The sequence below is a fragment of the Panthera onca genome, chromosome B1 (genome assembly GCF_046562875.1).
Source record: "Panthera onca isolate mPanOnc1 chromosome B1, mPanOnc1 haplotype 2, whole genome shotgun sequence".
Lineage (NCBI taxonomy): Eukaryota > Metazoa > Chordata > Mammalia > Carnivora > Felidae > Panthera > Panthera onca.
The window spans coordinates 61666980-61680346 of NC_138342.1; the positions used below are offsets into that span (position 1 = coordinate 61666980).

The following is a 13367-nucleotide window of genomic DNA, read 5'->3' on the forward strand; positions in this document are numbered from 1 at the left end:
ATGTGGGGCTCTGCACTGAGAGCAAAGACTCTACTTGGGATTCTCTCTCTTCCTCTCTCTCTGCCCCTCCCTCTCTCTCTCTCTCTCATTCTGAAAATAAATAAGTAAACTTTAATAAAAAATGTGAACTTAATGTTTCCTTAACATAAACTTTAAAATTAAATTATGCTTTACCATGACTTTTTTTTTTTTTTTTAATTTACCTTTAACTGCCAGATTTCAAGTAACTGATGGCTTTTCATGACCTCTATTAAAGGAACATGTCTGGGGGCACCTGGGTGGCTCGGTCAGTTAAGTGTCCGACTTCGGCTTAGGTCACGATCTCACGGTCCGTGAGTTCAAGCCCCACATCGGGCTCTGTGCTGACAGCTCAGAGCCTGGAGCCTGTTTCGGATTCTGTGTCTCCCTCTCTCTCTCTGCCCCTCCCCTGTTCATGCTCTGTCTCTCTCTGTCTCAAAAATAAATAAACATTAAAAAAAAATAAAAAAAATAAAGGAACATGTCTGTTGCCACCTGGATGACACAACTTGACTGGGAGTTCAGTGATCAAACTGTTTTTTTTTTTTTTTTAATCCATCCAGCAGCAAGTGAAAACCAGTGGCAGAAGTTAAACTTGTGGTTATCGGTGCTAACAAGAAAGGCTGCTCCAATTATTTTTTTTTTTTTTTTAAGGAAAAAGTGATCCCAGTAACTCTCTCTTGTTCCTCTTTCCACACAGATTGGTGGGTGTGTGTGAAAGGGCAGAAGGAATGAGCACTGGTAAAGTCAAATGACCCACACGTCTTCTGAAATGATCAGCTCTCCAGGCCACTCATCTAGGCTAAGACAGGTTCAGATTCTTTCGAGAACCTCAATGCATCCTTGCCTGAAGTTTATGGTAATTTAAGAAGAACAAGAATCCAAAGTGAGACAAAGCAACACAGAGGATGGGTACAAGATACCACATGCTTAGTTGGAAGGTACCTTGTGGAGACTCCGATGGACTGAAATGCTACCCAGTCCAGAGGCCTGCCCTCTCTGCTGACTGCCCTGCCCAGTCCAGGAAGGCAAGAACACAATAGACCGCACAACCGCTTCTCATTCACAGCCCTACACCACTTCAAAGGCCACAGCAAGCAGCCAAGAAACCTGCCTGGGCTGTGGTGTTTTTCATTTAGTTTTGTTTTTTCATGAAGTGGGTGGGAAATATGTTTGGGCCGAGCTGAGACTGGGGCGTAGAGAGGGCGTGGAGGGGTATGCAAATGATAGAATGTAAGTGAAAGCTTAAAAAAAAAAAAGTCTAGACCCATAATTTTATCCCCCATCCTTCTTGAACCCTTACCTACCAACCTCGAGAAGGCAAATACGAAAGGAGGGCTCTGGTCGGGAGGGTCTGCCGGGGTGCAGATGTTCTTTGCAGGAGGTACAGCAGTCCGAGGGTGGGCTGGAAGTGTCCCCCGCCCAACACGGGAGCGCGCGCGCGTACACACACACACACACACACACACACACACACACACCTCGCCAGCCTCACCTTCTCGATGGTCTGGTCCACGGCCTTCTGGAAAACCCGAGCCACCAGCAGTGTGACGCTGGTCACCAGCAGGAGCAGGGACAGCGTCCCGACCGTGTAGAAGCAGCACCTGCCCATTTTGCGCGCCGCTCCCGGGCCGGGCCTCGCGGGCCGGCGACTCGACAGAAAGGAGGGAGGGGCCGCCGCTGCAGCGGCCTCAACACCCGCGACCCCGAGGTGCCCGCGGTCCCGGCTCTGCGCGCGGCTCCCGGCTCCGCGGCTGGGCTCCGGCTCCCGCGCGCCTGCCTGGCGGCCCGGGGAGGGGACGACCCGCTTCGGTTTCGGTTTCCCTCGCTCGGGCAGTCGGGCGCCGGCCCCGCTTAGTCAGGAGCGAGAGAGGGAGCGCGCAGGGCGGTGACGCTCGCCGGCCCGGTTCGCCGCAGCCCCGGGAGGCGACGGCCAGCAGCTGCGCGGGGAAACGGGCGGGGCGGAGGCTGAGCCCGCAGTCATGTGCCCCGCGGCGGCCGCCGCGATTCGGCCCGAGCGAGCCGCGCGCGTCCCGGGCGGCCCCCCGGCGCTGCGGCTCACGGACCGCGGCCGAGCCCAGATGCGCCCCCGCCTCCCCGACGCAGGCCCACCCGGGTCACTCCGGAAATTCGCCTGGACTCCCACGGCCATTCACACAGACGCTTCGCACGACTGAACTGCGGACCTACCAAGTGCTAAGCACTGGGGATGCGGGGTGGATACCACATTGCCCCTGCTCTAGACAGGCTCACCAGTTAGCAGGACACTGTTACAGCAGTTCATGCACAATGTTACAAGTGCTCTTCCGAGGTGCGTGCTGAGATCTGTGCCCGCAAGCGTGTTCTGCCCCCCCGGGAGGGGGGGGGCACCTAGGACCCCACAATTGAAATGGATCTTGGGGAATGTGGAAGGGGTGTGTGCAAGGGTGTGAGAGGTATTTCAAGGAGGGGAAAAAAGTGTGCTAAGACATTGGGCGTGAAAAAGCAAGATTGAAGGAGGAAAGAAAAATTCCTTTTGAGTCTAGGTTCAGGTGTGCAGAGTGCAGGGTGGGAGGTGTTGAGGTCCCTTAGGGTCAGACTCTGAAAGGCTCTTTGTGTCCCCTAGAAGAGTTGGGACTTTATCCCTCAGCTGTGAGACGCTACAGTAAGAAGCCTCAAGCAAGTGGCCGTGACACTGTTCCTATTTGTTTTGCTCACCATTATGTCCCAGGCACACAGGCCAAAGCCTGCACACAGCAGGGACTCAATATTAGCTGAATGAATGTCACCTATATGCCAGCCTTTGGTTAGGTGCTTACAGACACCCATTATTTAAACTCACAGCAACCATGTGACCAGGTGGCTGTTTGTCCCATTCCCCAACACCCTCCCTCCCCCTCCCCCCGCCGCCAAAGCAGGGCTACACATTGCCACTCTGCAAGAGACTGAGAAGGGAACATAGCCAGAGAGCTGGACCCAGGATACAGGTGTGACCTATGTAGAGAGGCAAGGAAGGAAGGTTGAGTGGAAGGAAGCTTCTTATACTACAGTGCAGCTCTAACAGACTTCCGCAAGGCTGTAGGGGGTCCTCAAGCTAAACTGGCCTGTCCCAGGAGTCCAGCATCTCCCAGGAATAGACCTCTTGCACTTAGTCATGGGATAGGAGCAGCCCCAGGAAAATGGCCTCTGCACCATGCTGGGGATGAATATCAGAGGACGGATGTCAGATCTCAGCCTCTGGGACAGATCCGTGGGTCACTTATGTTCTGCACTGGAAGATCTGACAAGTACGTTTTCTTGGTCACTATTGTATTATTATTCCCATCTGACACACAAGGACACCATGGCTCTGAAAGGTAAGTAACCTAACAAGCTCAACCGGTTGCTGAATGGTGGAGCCTGTCTAGACAAGAATGTGCACCTGGTAGTCTCCAAAGCTCCTGCCTTTCCTACCCTGTGCATTGCTGCCTCCCAGCTGCCATCAATGAGAATCTGCAGACAGGGAGTTCACTGGGGAGACTTTGTTAAGGACTTGGTGAGATGATTAAAAATGATGGCAAATTCTTTGACATTCCAGCTATGAGGTGGGGTCTTCACCTTTTACCTTTGAATTTGGGCCGAATTTAGTGATTTGTTAAACCAATGGAATATGGTAGAAATCACATATCCTGGAACTTCTGAAACCAGATGAAAAAGGCCTTGTAATTTCTTTCTGCCTGGGCATCTGGAAATTTTGGAGCCCTGAGCCACCATCAGGTCTAGCTATCCTGAGAACTCCATGCTGGAGAGAACACAGGAGAGACCGCAGGGAGATGGCCTGAGCCTGCAGGAAGAGAGATGCCCAGTCAGCCCCCTGTGGTACCCAGCCATTTGAGTCATGGGCCCTAGACATATGGAGCACAGTGGTCCCTGCCTTGCCCTGCCTGAAATGCAAAATAAAGGATTGTTGGTGTTTTAATCCACTAAGGTTTAGCCTCATGTGTTACTCAGGTTTAGATAACTGGAACAGACCTAAACCTGGGGCATTGACAGTGACAATGGTGCCCAATCCCAGCTCTACCCAGCTGCAGCTACCAAAGGTCTTTGAGCAGCAGCCCCCGAGAACCAGGCCTGGGGGTGGGGTGGGGTCTGGAATGAGAAACTCTTTCAAGCCTTGGTGCCTGTGTGGTCCCCAGTCTTCAGGTGCCCACAATCATCAGCATTTGCCTACCCCCAGACCTGCCGTGGGAATGCTCAGTCATGTCCCCCCTCTGCTCCAGATCCCAGCTATCTACCGTAGCTCTCCCTGTGCCCTAGTTTGCTTCGGGGACCATGCTAGCCCACTCACCCTTGCTCGTCCCCTTCCTAGGCAATGGTTGGGGTCCTCGGCAGATGGTGGGTGTCCTCTCCCTCATTAACTAGAAAAAAGATCTGGTAAACTTCCTTCCTATTTGGCTGCCAGCACTTCACGCTCAAATTGAACCCTTCCTCCCCTGTATCCCACTAATACTGGATTTTCTGTTTGCTAGCTCTATTCTTTTTTTTTTTTTTTTTTTTTTTTTTTTTTTTTGCTAGCTCTATTCTTGAGAGCAAACTCTAACACCCACCGCAGCCCTGGGCCACCAATCCCGGTGCACTCTTCCTTCTCATTGTTCATTGAGGTTCCTTTTTGCCTCTTGTCTGGGCCACTAGAGGAGTAACAGACTACGCAGATGGAGAGATGGGCCCAGATTTGATAAATACATCTTGGTGTGGCGAGAGTCTCTGAACAAGGGTTTTCAACTCTGATACCCTCAGTCTGAGGCTCTCTCACTCAGGCAACATGACTCCATTGTTTCAACTATGTCAGGCGGTTCGTAAGCTGCTTCCCCTTTAAAACTCTGGTCCAAACTGGACAAAAACCTCTTTCTTGGTTCCTCTTAGTACAGCTGACCAGACTAGCATTTAAAAAATGTACTAAACACTAACAGAGAACAAAAAGGACCTAATTACAGAAAATATAAACAGCTTTAAAAAAAAACCAAAAAACGCATGTTCCCCAAATAGCAGTCTGTGATCCCACAGCAATTTCTGTCATATCGTAAAGAGCTGACACAGCTTTGTAGCGCCTGGACTGGCTGTCTTTCTGTTCAGGTCTGTCTTTTTCTCCACCCCATGGCAGCTACAGATAGGGACTATGCCCAAAGCCCCCAAATTCTCATACAAGCTTCCCAAAGCCCCTTGGAACATCCTCCTTATTTCTGATCTATAGGATGTGTCACCTCCACTGCTAATTGGCATTAATAAAAATCCCCTCGTGCTATAGAATCATTTCACTCCACAGGTGAGACTCACCTCTACATATAGGGAGTGGTGACTCCAAGGCAGATACACAGACTAATAGCCCCTAATAATCACTCTCTAGAGGGTCAGGTGGTGTGGGAAGAGATTCCTGCTACCACTGGTTAGATGAGGAGGCTGGCGCCCTGGAAGGGAGACAATCAGGAATGTTCCCAGTGACCTCTCTATTCCTAAAATCAGAAAAACAGGAACTTGAGAAGAACGAGTGCCCTTGTGAATGACTATTTCATAGTCATTCACGACTCGGGAAGAGAAAAAACTTCACAAACTCTTAAGAAAGTTTCCAGGACAACAGACTCTGAGACAGGAGAAGCAAGAAGGGCTCTTCAGGCTCCACATTAAATTTAGAATATGGATATATGCAAAAGAGGTTAATTATATCATCATTGCGGACTTTTGCGTGAAAAGTGTTAACGTGTTCAATGTCAACATTTAAAGTGCACCACGGTTTTAACAGGTGTGGTACACAATCTCCAAACCTGACAATCAACAACTCTTCCTTTCTCTGTAGGCTCCTACTGCTCCTGGAATCAAAGGTGGCGTTTCTTCTTCACCCCTTAAGTCCAGGCTGGTCTTGTGACCTGCCTCACCCAGGAGAATGGAATGGAATGGACAGTGTGCCAATTCCCGGTCTAGGCCCTCAGGGGCCTGGCAGCTCCTTCCTTCACCTTGCAATCCAACTCCCATGGTGGAAGCTCAGACTAGACCACTGGGTGATGAGAGGCCACCCAGAGCGAGACTCTGGAGAGTGAGAGGCCATCAGGGATGTCCCAGCCTATCTAAGCCCCCAGATGAATACAGGCACATGCCACGTGGAACAGAGACGACGAGCCATCCCTGCAGACTCCACACAGCAAATGAATGGCTGTGTAGTTTGTGAGGCTGTGATAGATAACCGAAACGCCCTTTTTGTTATTTATTAATTATTTTAGTATTCCAGGAGCCCAAAACAGAATGGAAGTGCCCTGGGTGTTCCTTACTTTGTGATGGGCTTGGCTCCAAGAGGTTTCTAAAGTTCCTGGCTTTCTTACTATTATTTGAAGGTGATCTATAAAATGTACCATCACACCCTCATGACTTGACATTTGTTATTTCCTTTTTTTTTTAAGTTTATTTTTGAGAGAGAGAGAGTACAAATGGGAGAGGGGTAGAGAGAGACAGAGGGAGAGAGAGAATCCCAAGCAGGCTCTATGCTGTCAGTGCAGAGTCCAACGCGGGGCTTGAACCCATGAACCATGAGATCATGACCTGAGCCAAAATCAAGAGTGGGACACTTAACTGACTGAGCCACCCAGGTGCCCCGATATTTGTTATTTCTAAACATTTGTGGAGTGCCCTTAACCTGAGCAATGCAGGATTCATAGGAAAAAATTTCTCTTTCCATCCTTCTGATCTCACCAGTCACCCCAAACTTCTAACATTTACAGAATTTCCTTATGAGATAAGTTACAGTCCCCTGGACTAGAGCTTTCTTATCATTTATATATCCCACTCCAAGAGTGCCAGAGCAGAAGGGGTCTGTGAAGCTGTGCATGGCCCTGTCTGCTGCCTCTTCAGCCAGGAAGCCCTGTGGCTTCCCTGTCACCATCTTTGCACCCTAAGTTAAAGGAGTCTTTTCTAGTTTGTGTGGGTTTTATCCTGATGAGGGTCATGCAGAAGTAAGAATCCTCCTCTTCAAATTATGTTTCTTTTCTTGTTCCTCTAAGGATGCAGAGTTTTTGAAATGTAACAACTGGGAAGGCACAGCCTATTTGCTTTGTTCTCTTCCCCCGCCCGGCCCAAGCCACAGGCCATAGTCTCTTCTGACAGAATGTGTGTGTCTGTGTGTGGCTGGGTGTGTGTGTGGGGTGTGTGTGTGTGTGTGTGTGTGTGTGTGTGTGTGTGGTGGGGAGCATGGGGTGGGGGCAGAGGAGCACGGAGGAGGAAAGAAATAGTGGGCAGAAAATGGTTATTATGTCCATGGTATTATGCACTGCTTGTATGTGTGCAGGCAATGTAGTAGATGCTGGGCCTGCCTTATTTCATTTAACAGGGCATTTAACAGAGCCCTGTAGATACTGGATCTCAATTTTAAAAATGAGGAAACTGGAGTGCCTGGGTGGCTCAGTCAGTTAAGCATCTGACTCTTTGGTTTCGGCTCAGTCACGATCTCGTGGCTTTGTGGGTTTGAGCCCCACATCAGGCCCTTTGCTGAAGGTGTAGAGCCTGCTTGGGATTCTCTCTCTCTCCCTCTCTCTCTGCCCCTCCTCTACTGGTGCTGTCTCTGCCTCTCAAAATAAATAAACTTTAAAAAAAAAATTTTAAATAAAATTAAAAAATAAAAATGAGGAAACTGAAGCACAGAGAGGTTGACAAATTAGTTCAAAATCACATGGCCAGTAAGAAGAAAAGCTAGTACTGAAACCCAAGTCCCTCACACAGGTAAGCTGGGCTCTTGGCCACTTAACTCCTTATTGGGATTTCCAGCCTCAGGTTTTCTGAGAGCAAAAGGAAGGCAGTGAAAATTGGTTTTAAAAAAGGGGGTGGGGCACCTTCGTGGCTCAGTCAGTGAAGCGTCTGACTCTTGATTTCAGCTCAGGTCGTGACCTCACGGTACATGAGATTGAGCCCTGCCTCTTGGGATTCTCTCTCTCTCAAAATAAATAAGCATTTAAAAAAGGGAGGAAGGAAGGAAGGAAGGAAGGAAAGAAGGAAGGAGAAAGAAAGAAAAAGAAAGGAGAGAAAGAAAGAAAGAAAGGAAGGAAGGAAGGAAGGAAGGAAGAAAGAAAGGTGCCTGGGTGGTTCAGTCAGTTAAGCATCCGACTTCTGCTCAGGCCATGAACTTGTGTTTTGTGAGTTTGAGCCCCGCATCGGACTCTGTGCTGACAGCTCAGTCTGGAGCCTGTTTCAGATTCTGTGTCTCCCTCTCTCTCTGCCCCTCCCCTGCTACACTCTGTCTCTCCCTCTCAAAAATAAATAAGCATTAAAAAAATTAAAAAAAAAAAAAGCTGTGACAATACCATCATTCTCAGTGACATGGGCAACCAGGAGGGGCAGTGAGGTTGGCATTGTCTGTTTGAGAGAGCATATTTCTGCCTGCCTGAACTTGATGTTGGACTAGGATGGCAAGCCAGGAATGAGCTGCAGGTTCCCCTCAGCCTCAAGGTAGCTAAAATATAATTTCCAGTGTATGCCCTGATGTGAAAAGTATTATCTCTTGTCATTTGAGGTAGTTTGATGGTACTTTCTAGAAGCAAATGAGGTTTGAGTTGTGTTTAGACAGTTGCTCAACTCAGTGTGGCATATTATAAAATATCAGGGCTATCTGTTGCTGCACATTATGAAATCAGGGCTAAATAAACAACCCAAGAGTTTACAGTTATTATTTTATGATTTACTGCATGGGTAGAAGTTGTTTTAAATGAAAAAGTCAAGTTTACTCAGTATCTATCTGGGCCAGGGGTAAGGTGGGAGGATGGGGGGATGCGGGGGGTGGGCAATGGGGTATGAAGAGGGTCCTGCCAAGGGCTGCCCTGAGTGGTAGAAAGGAAGTGTTTGGGACTGTGGAAAGGGCTGGGAGTGGGGGTTAAGATACTAAATTCTGGAAAGGGTAAAAATAAGACCTGTCCCTCATCTCTAGCCTAGAGCCGCATTCCCTGGACCTCTTTGAAATTATTACCCAGAAGCCTCCTGTGTGAATCCCACATCAAAAAAGATTGCTATTCAGTTAACTATACAACTATTGGTTTAGAAATATTTCCAGTTCCCTGATAAGTAGCAAACACTGTCTTTGGAGCCTCAATGAAAAATGTTTTAGAATATTCATGACTCGTGATTGCTTCCTCTATACTGCAAGCTATCTTGAGTAGCACTGTTTTCCTGCATTTCTCATTAAGCCGGAGGAGAAAGGATACCAATCATGCTTTTTTAAAAAAAGTTAAACATAGCCTTACCATATATTCCAGAAATTCCACTCAAATTTACATCCAGAAGGATTGGAAAATAGGTACTCAAATAAATATTTGTACATAAATGTTGATAGCAATACTATTCACAATAGCTAAGGGGGAAAACAACCTAAATGTCTTGGCCAATGAACAGATAAACAAATGTGTTATATAGACACAGGGGAATATGATTCAGCCACAGGAAGGGACAAAGTACTGATATATGCGACAACATGGAAGAATCTTGAACACAGTACGCTAGGTGAAAGAAGAGACACACAAAAGGTCACATAGCATATGATTCCATTTATGTGAGATATCCAGAATAAGTAAATTCACAGAGACAGAAAAAAGATTGGCAGTTGTCAGGGACAGGGGGAGGAGGAAATAAGGAGGGACTGCTTGGTGGGCACAGGGTTTTCTTTTGGGATGATGAAGTTTTGGAACTAGATATCACACTGTTGTACAACAATGAAATTTTGGAACTAGATACTGATGTCACTGAATTGTGCACTTTAAAATAGTTAGCTTTATGTTATGTGAATTTCACTTCTGTGAAAAAACACATCTCACATTGGACTTTCATGAGACGATGGGGGAGAATACGGAAGAGATGTATAGATATCAAATACCCCCAAGGGTTGTTTTTTTCTTTCTCATATGCCATTTTATTTGAGTGATAATCACTCTTTGAATAAGATCTTTTGAAAATTCAGTGATGGTAAAACAATTCTAGAAAGTGCTAGCTCCTTTCTTCCCCAGGGAGAAGATAAAAGGGATAACCAGTTATAAGTACATTCTCTGTTGTATAAGAAGCAGGACAATCCAAGAATGTGTGTTCACCTGGGGTCAGCAGGGACCCCAGAAGCTCCCTCATTGTCTCAGCAGAGACAGCACCCATGAGACGGCAACTTCCTCTCAGCTTTCCTTACCTCCTCATGGGAGACTATCCCACAGGTCTTCAGGATCGCCAGGTACAGGGCAGCTGGCATTCCTAATCAACTCCAACAAAGAGGCAAAACTCTGGGGAGCCTGGCTGGCTCAGTCAGTACAACATGCGACTCTTGATCCTGGGGGTGTGAGTTCGAACCCCACATCAGGTGCAAAGATTACTTAAATATACAATCTTAAAAAAATGAGAAAGGGGCACCTGGGTGGCTCAGTTGGTTAAGCATCTGACTTCAGCTCAGGTCATGATTTGCGGTTCATGGGTTTGAGCCCTACATCAGGCTCTGTGCTGATAGCTCAGAGCCTGGAGCCTGCTTCAGATTCTGTGTCTCCCTCTCTCTCTGCCCCTCCTCTACTCGCACTCTGTCTCTCTCTCTCAAAAATAAATAAACATTTAAAAAAAATTTTTTTTTTAAAGAGAGAGAGAGAGAAGAGAGAGAGACAAAACCTTAAATCCAGAAGGCCTGGCACTGTGCCATATGTTTACTCCTTTACAAACTAGGCCACTTTCTCACACTTGTCCTACAAAAAGGGAGATTTATTCTGGTGGTGAGAGGATTGGGGGTAGAGAAAGAAGGGGTGGTGGGGAGTAGCTTTCTCCTCTAGAACAGAAGCTTCACACTGTCCACCAGCCTTGACCCTGGTGTTGTGAGTTCTCTTTTTCACTAATAAAACCTATTCTTTAACCTATGCTGGGTGATATTGTGGAATTAGTTCCAAACTCTTTAACAATAGGTGACAACCCTGAGGGAACTATCTGGCATACTAATATCTGTGTGTGAAACCTAAAAACGAAACTGCACATTTAAGAATGAAGGTCCTTGGCCATTATCAAAAAAACAAAAACAAAAAATAAAAAACAGAAAAATAACAAGTGTTGGTGAGGATGTGGAAAAAAGAGAACACTTGTGCACTATTGGTGGGAATGTAAATTGGTGCAACCACTGTGGAAAACAGTATGGAGGTTCCTCAAAACATAAAAAATAGGGCCACCTGGATGGCTCCGTCGGTTAAGTGTCCAACTTCGGCTCAGGTCATGATCACGCGTTTCATGAGTTCGAGATTCACGTCGGGCTCTGTGCTGACACCCTGGAGCGCGGAGCCTGCTTCAGATTCTGTGTCTCCCTCTTCCTCTATCCCTCCCCTGCTCACACTCTCTCTGTCTCAAAAATAAACAAACATTAAAAAATTTTTAATAAAAAAATAAAAATTAGAACTTATTGCATGATTCCAGGATTCCCATTTCTAAGTATGTATTAAAAGGAATGGAAATTAGGGTCTCAAAGAGATACATGCACCCCTGTGTTCTCTGCAGCATTATTCACAATAGCCAAGACATGGAAGCAATCTAAATATCCATCAATGTCTGGATGGATAAAGAAAATGTGGCATACTCACACAATGAATATTATATTACTCAGCCTTAAAAAAGAAAAATAAAATCCTGACATTTGACACAACATGGATGGACATAGAGGGTATTATGCTAAGTGAAATGTGCTAGTCACAGAAGGACAAATAACTACATGATACCACTTATATGAGGAGTCTAAAACTGTCAGACTCACAAGCAAAGAGTAGAATAGTGGTTACCGGGAGCTGTGGGCAGGGGACAACAGGGAGGTATTAGTCAAAGGCTATAAAGGTGCACTTAGGCAAGATGAATAAGTACCAGAGATCTACCTGTAGCATAGTGTTTATAGGTAACAATACTGTAATGTGTATTTAAAATTTTGCTACAAGGGTAGATCTTATGTTAAGTATTCTTATTTCAGGCACACACACACACACATAAATAATAATAAAGAGGGTGGGAGGAAACTTCTGGAGAATATGGATATGTTTATGGCACGTAATGCTATAACATAGGTAATGGTGACTGTGGGTATATACTTATCTTCAAACTCATCAAGTGGTTTCCTCCTGTGGCCTTTCAGCTGGCTTCCCCATTCCCCAGTTCAGACCTGTGTCCTGCTTCATTTTCCTCCCTGCCATACCATTCACTCTCTTCCTCTAACCTCTTGCTACTCAAAGTAGGGTCCCAGAACAGGCAGCCCCAGAACCATCTGGAAGATGGTTAGACATAGAGAAGCTCAGGCCCTGCTCTGGACCAAATGAACCAGAATTTGCATTTGAACGAACCACCTATCATCCATGAGCATATTAAAGTATGAGAAGCACAGCAGGCTAGACCATAGTCCTTCAAGGTTGGGTCATGACTGTGCTTTTTTGTAGTCTCCCTTCAATGGATCTTCAAACTGGTATTTGCCCTCACCACCCCACCCCCAGCCCCACACGTTTGCACTTAAAGAACAGTGTTCCTGGCCTCCTCCACATGCCCAGGGTCTCTCTGGACCACTGATGATGGGCATGTCCTGAAACATTCAGGCTTGATCCTTGGATGACTGGCCCCACCCCCAGGGGTGTATCACTCAGTCATGCCCTGTCTTTCCAGGGTCTGATGATGTTGGGGGGATGTAATTAAAAGTGAAATCTTCTGCCAGCCAAGCTCTCTCCACAAAAGGGTAGAGAAAGAAAACAGTTTTATTACTGACTAATCATTAAGCCAGAATGCGACGTGCATCACAGACAGTCAACTAAAGAGGGGAAAAAATCTCACCCTTTTGTATCCCCAGGCAGATATAATGTATTCCACACATGTCCTCGAGATGAACAACAACTAGTCCTCAAGTCAGAGGACTTGACAGCACCATTTGTCATACACAGTACATCCTAAATTCACTTGGTAATTGAGTGGCCATCTGTGTTAGCAGTTGCCCTCATCCAAAGGAAAAATAAGACTTCTTGTATCTTTAGGACAGGCAGTAGTTTTACAGCCTGGAGCCGGGCATCTGCTCCTACCATCCCACAGAAACTGGGAGAGAGGAATGCTATCTTTCTCGATGATTACTTATCAAAGAGATGGCTCCCAGGCCCTTAAGAAAGACATTCCTGGGTTGTAAAGATGGCAAAAGACTTATTAGCTTTGAAAAAGACATATCCGTTTCATATATAATATAACATATTACAACATATTATAGAGCACTTTCTATTCAGCTGCCTTCATCCAATGTGCTTTCGGTAAGCTCCAAGATAAAGTACTAGATTTGAGCTCGAATTCTGTGTGGGCTCTATGAGATCAAGCCATGGACTTTACTTATTTCTATACCCGAGGAA

The 13367-nt window shown here is 46.6% G+C and overlaps 1 protein-coding gene across 1 annotated transcript in view; it reads right to left on the minus strand.

Moving 5' to 3' along the window:
* Positions 1–2090, minus strand: part of SCARB2 (scavenger receptor class B member 2) — a 76331-nt gene extending 74241 nt beyond the window's left edge. Inside the window, exon 1 of the mRNA XM_060654834.3 lies at positions 1514–2090. Within this exon, the coding sequence (XP_060510817.1) occupies positions 1514–1630 (117 nt within the window). The 5' untranslated portion in view covers positions 1631–2090. The remainder of the gene's footprint in view (positions 1–1513) is intronic.
* Between the last annotated feature and the right edge of the window lie 11277 nt (positions 2091–13367).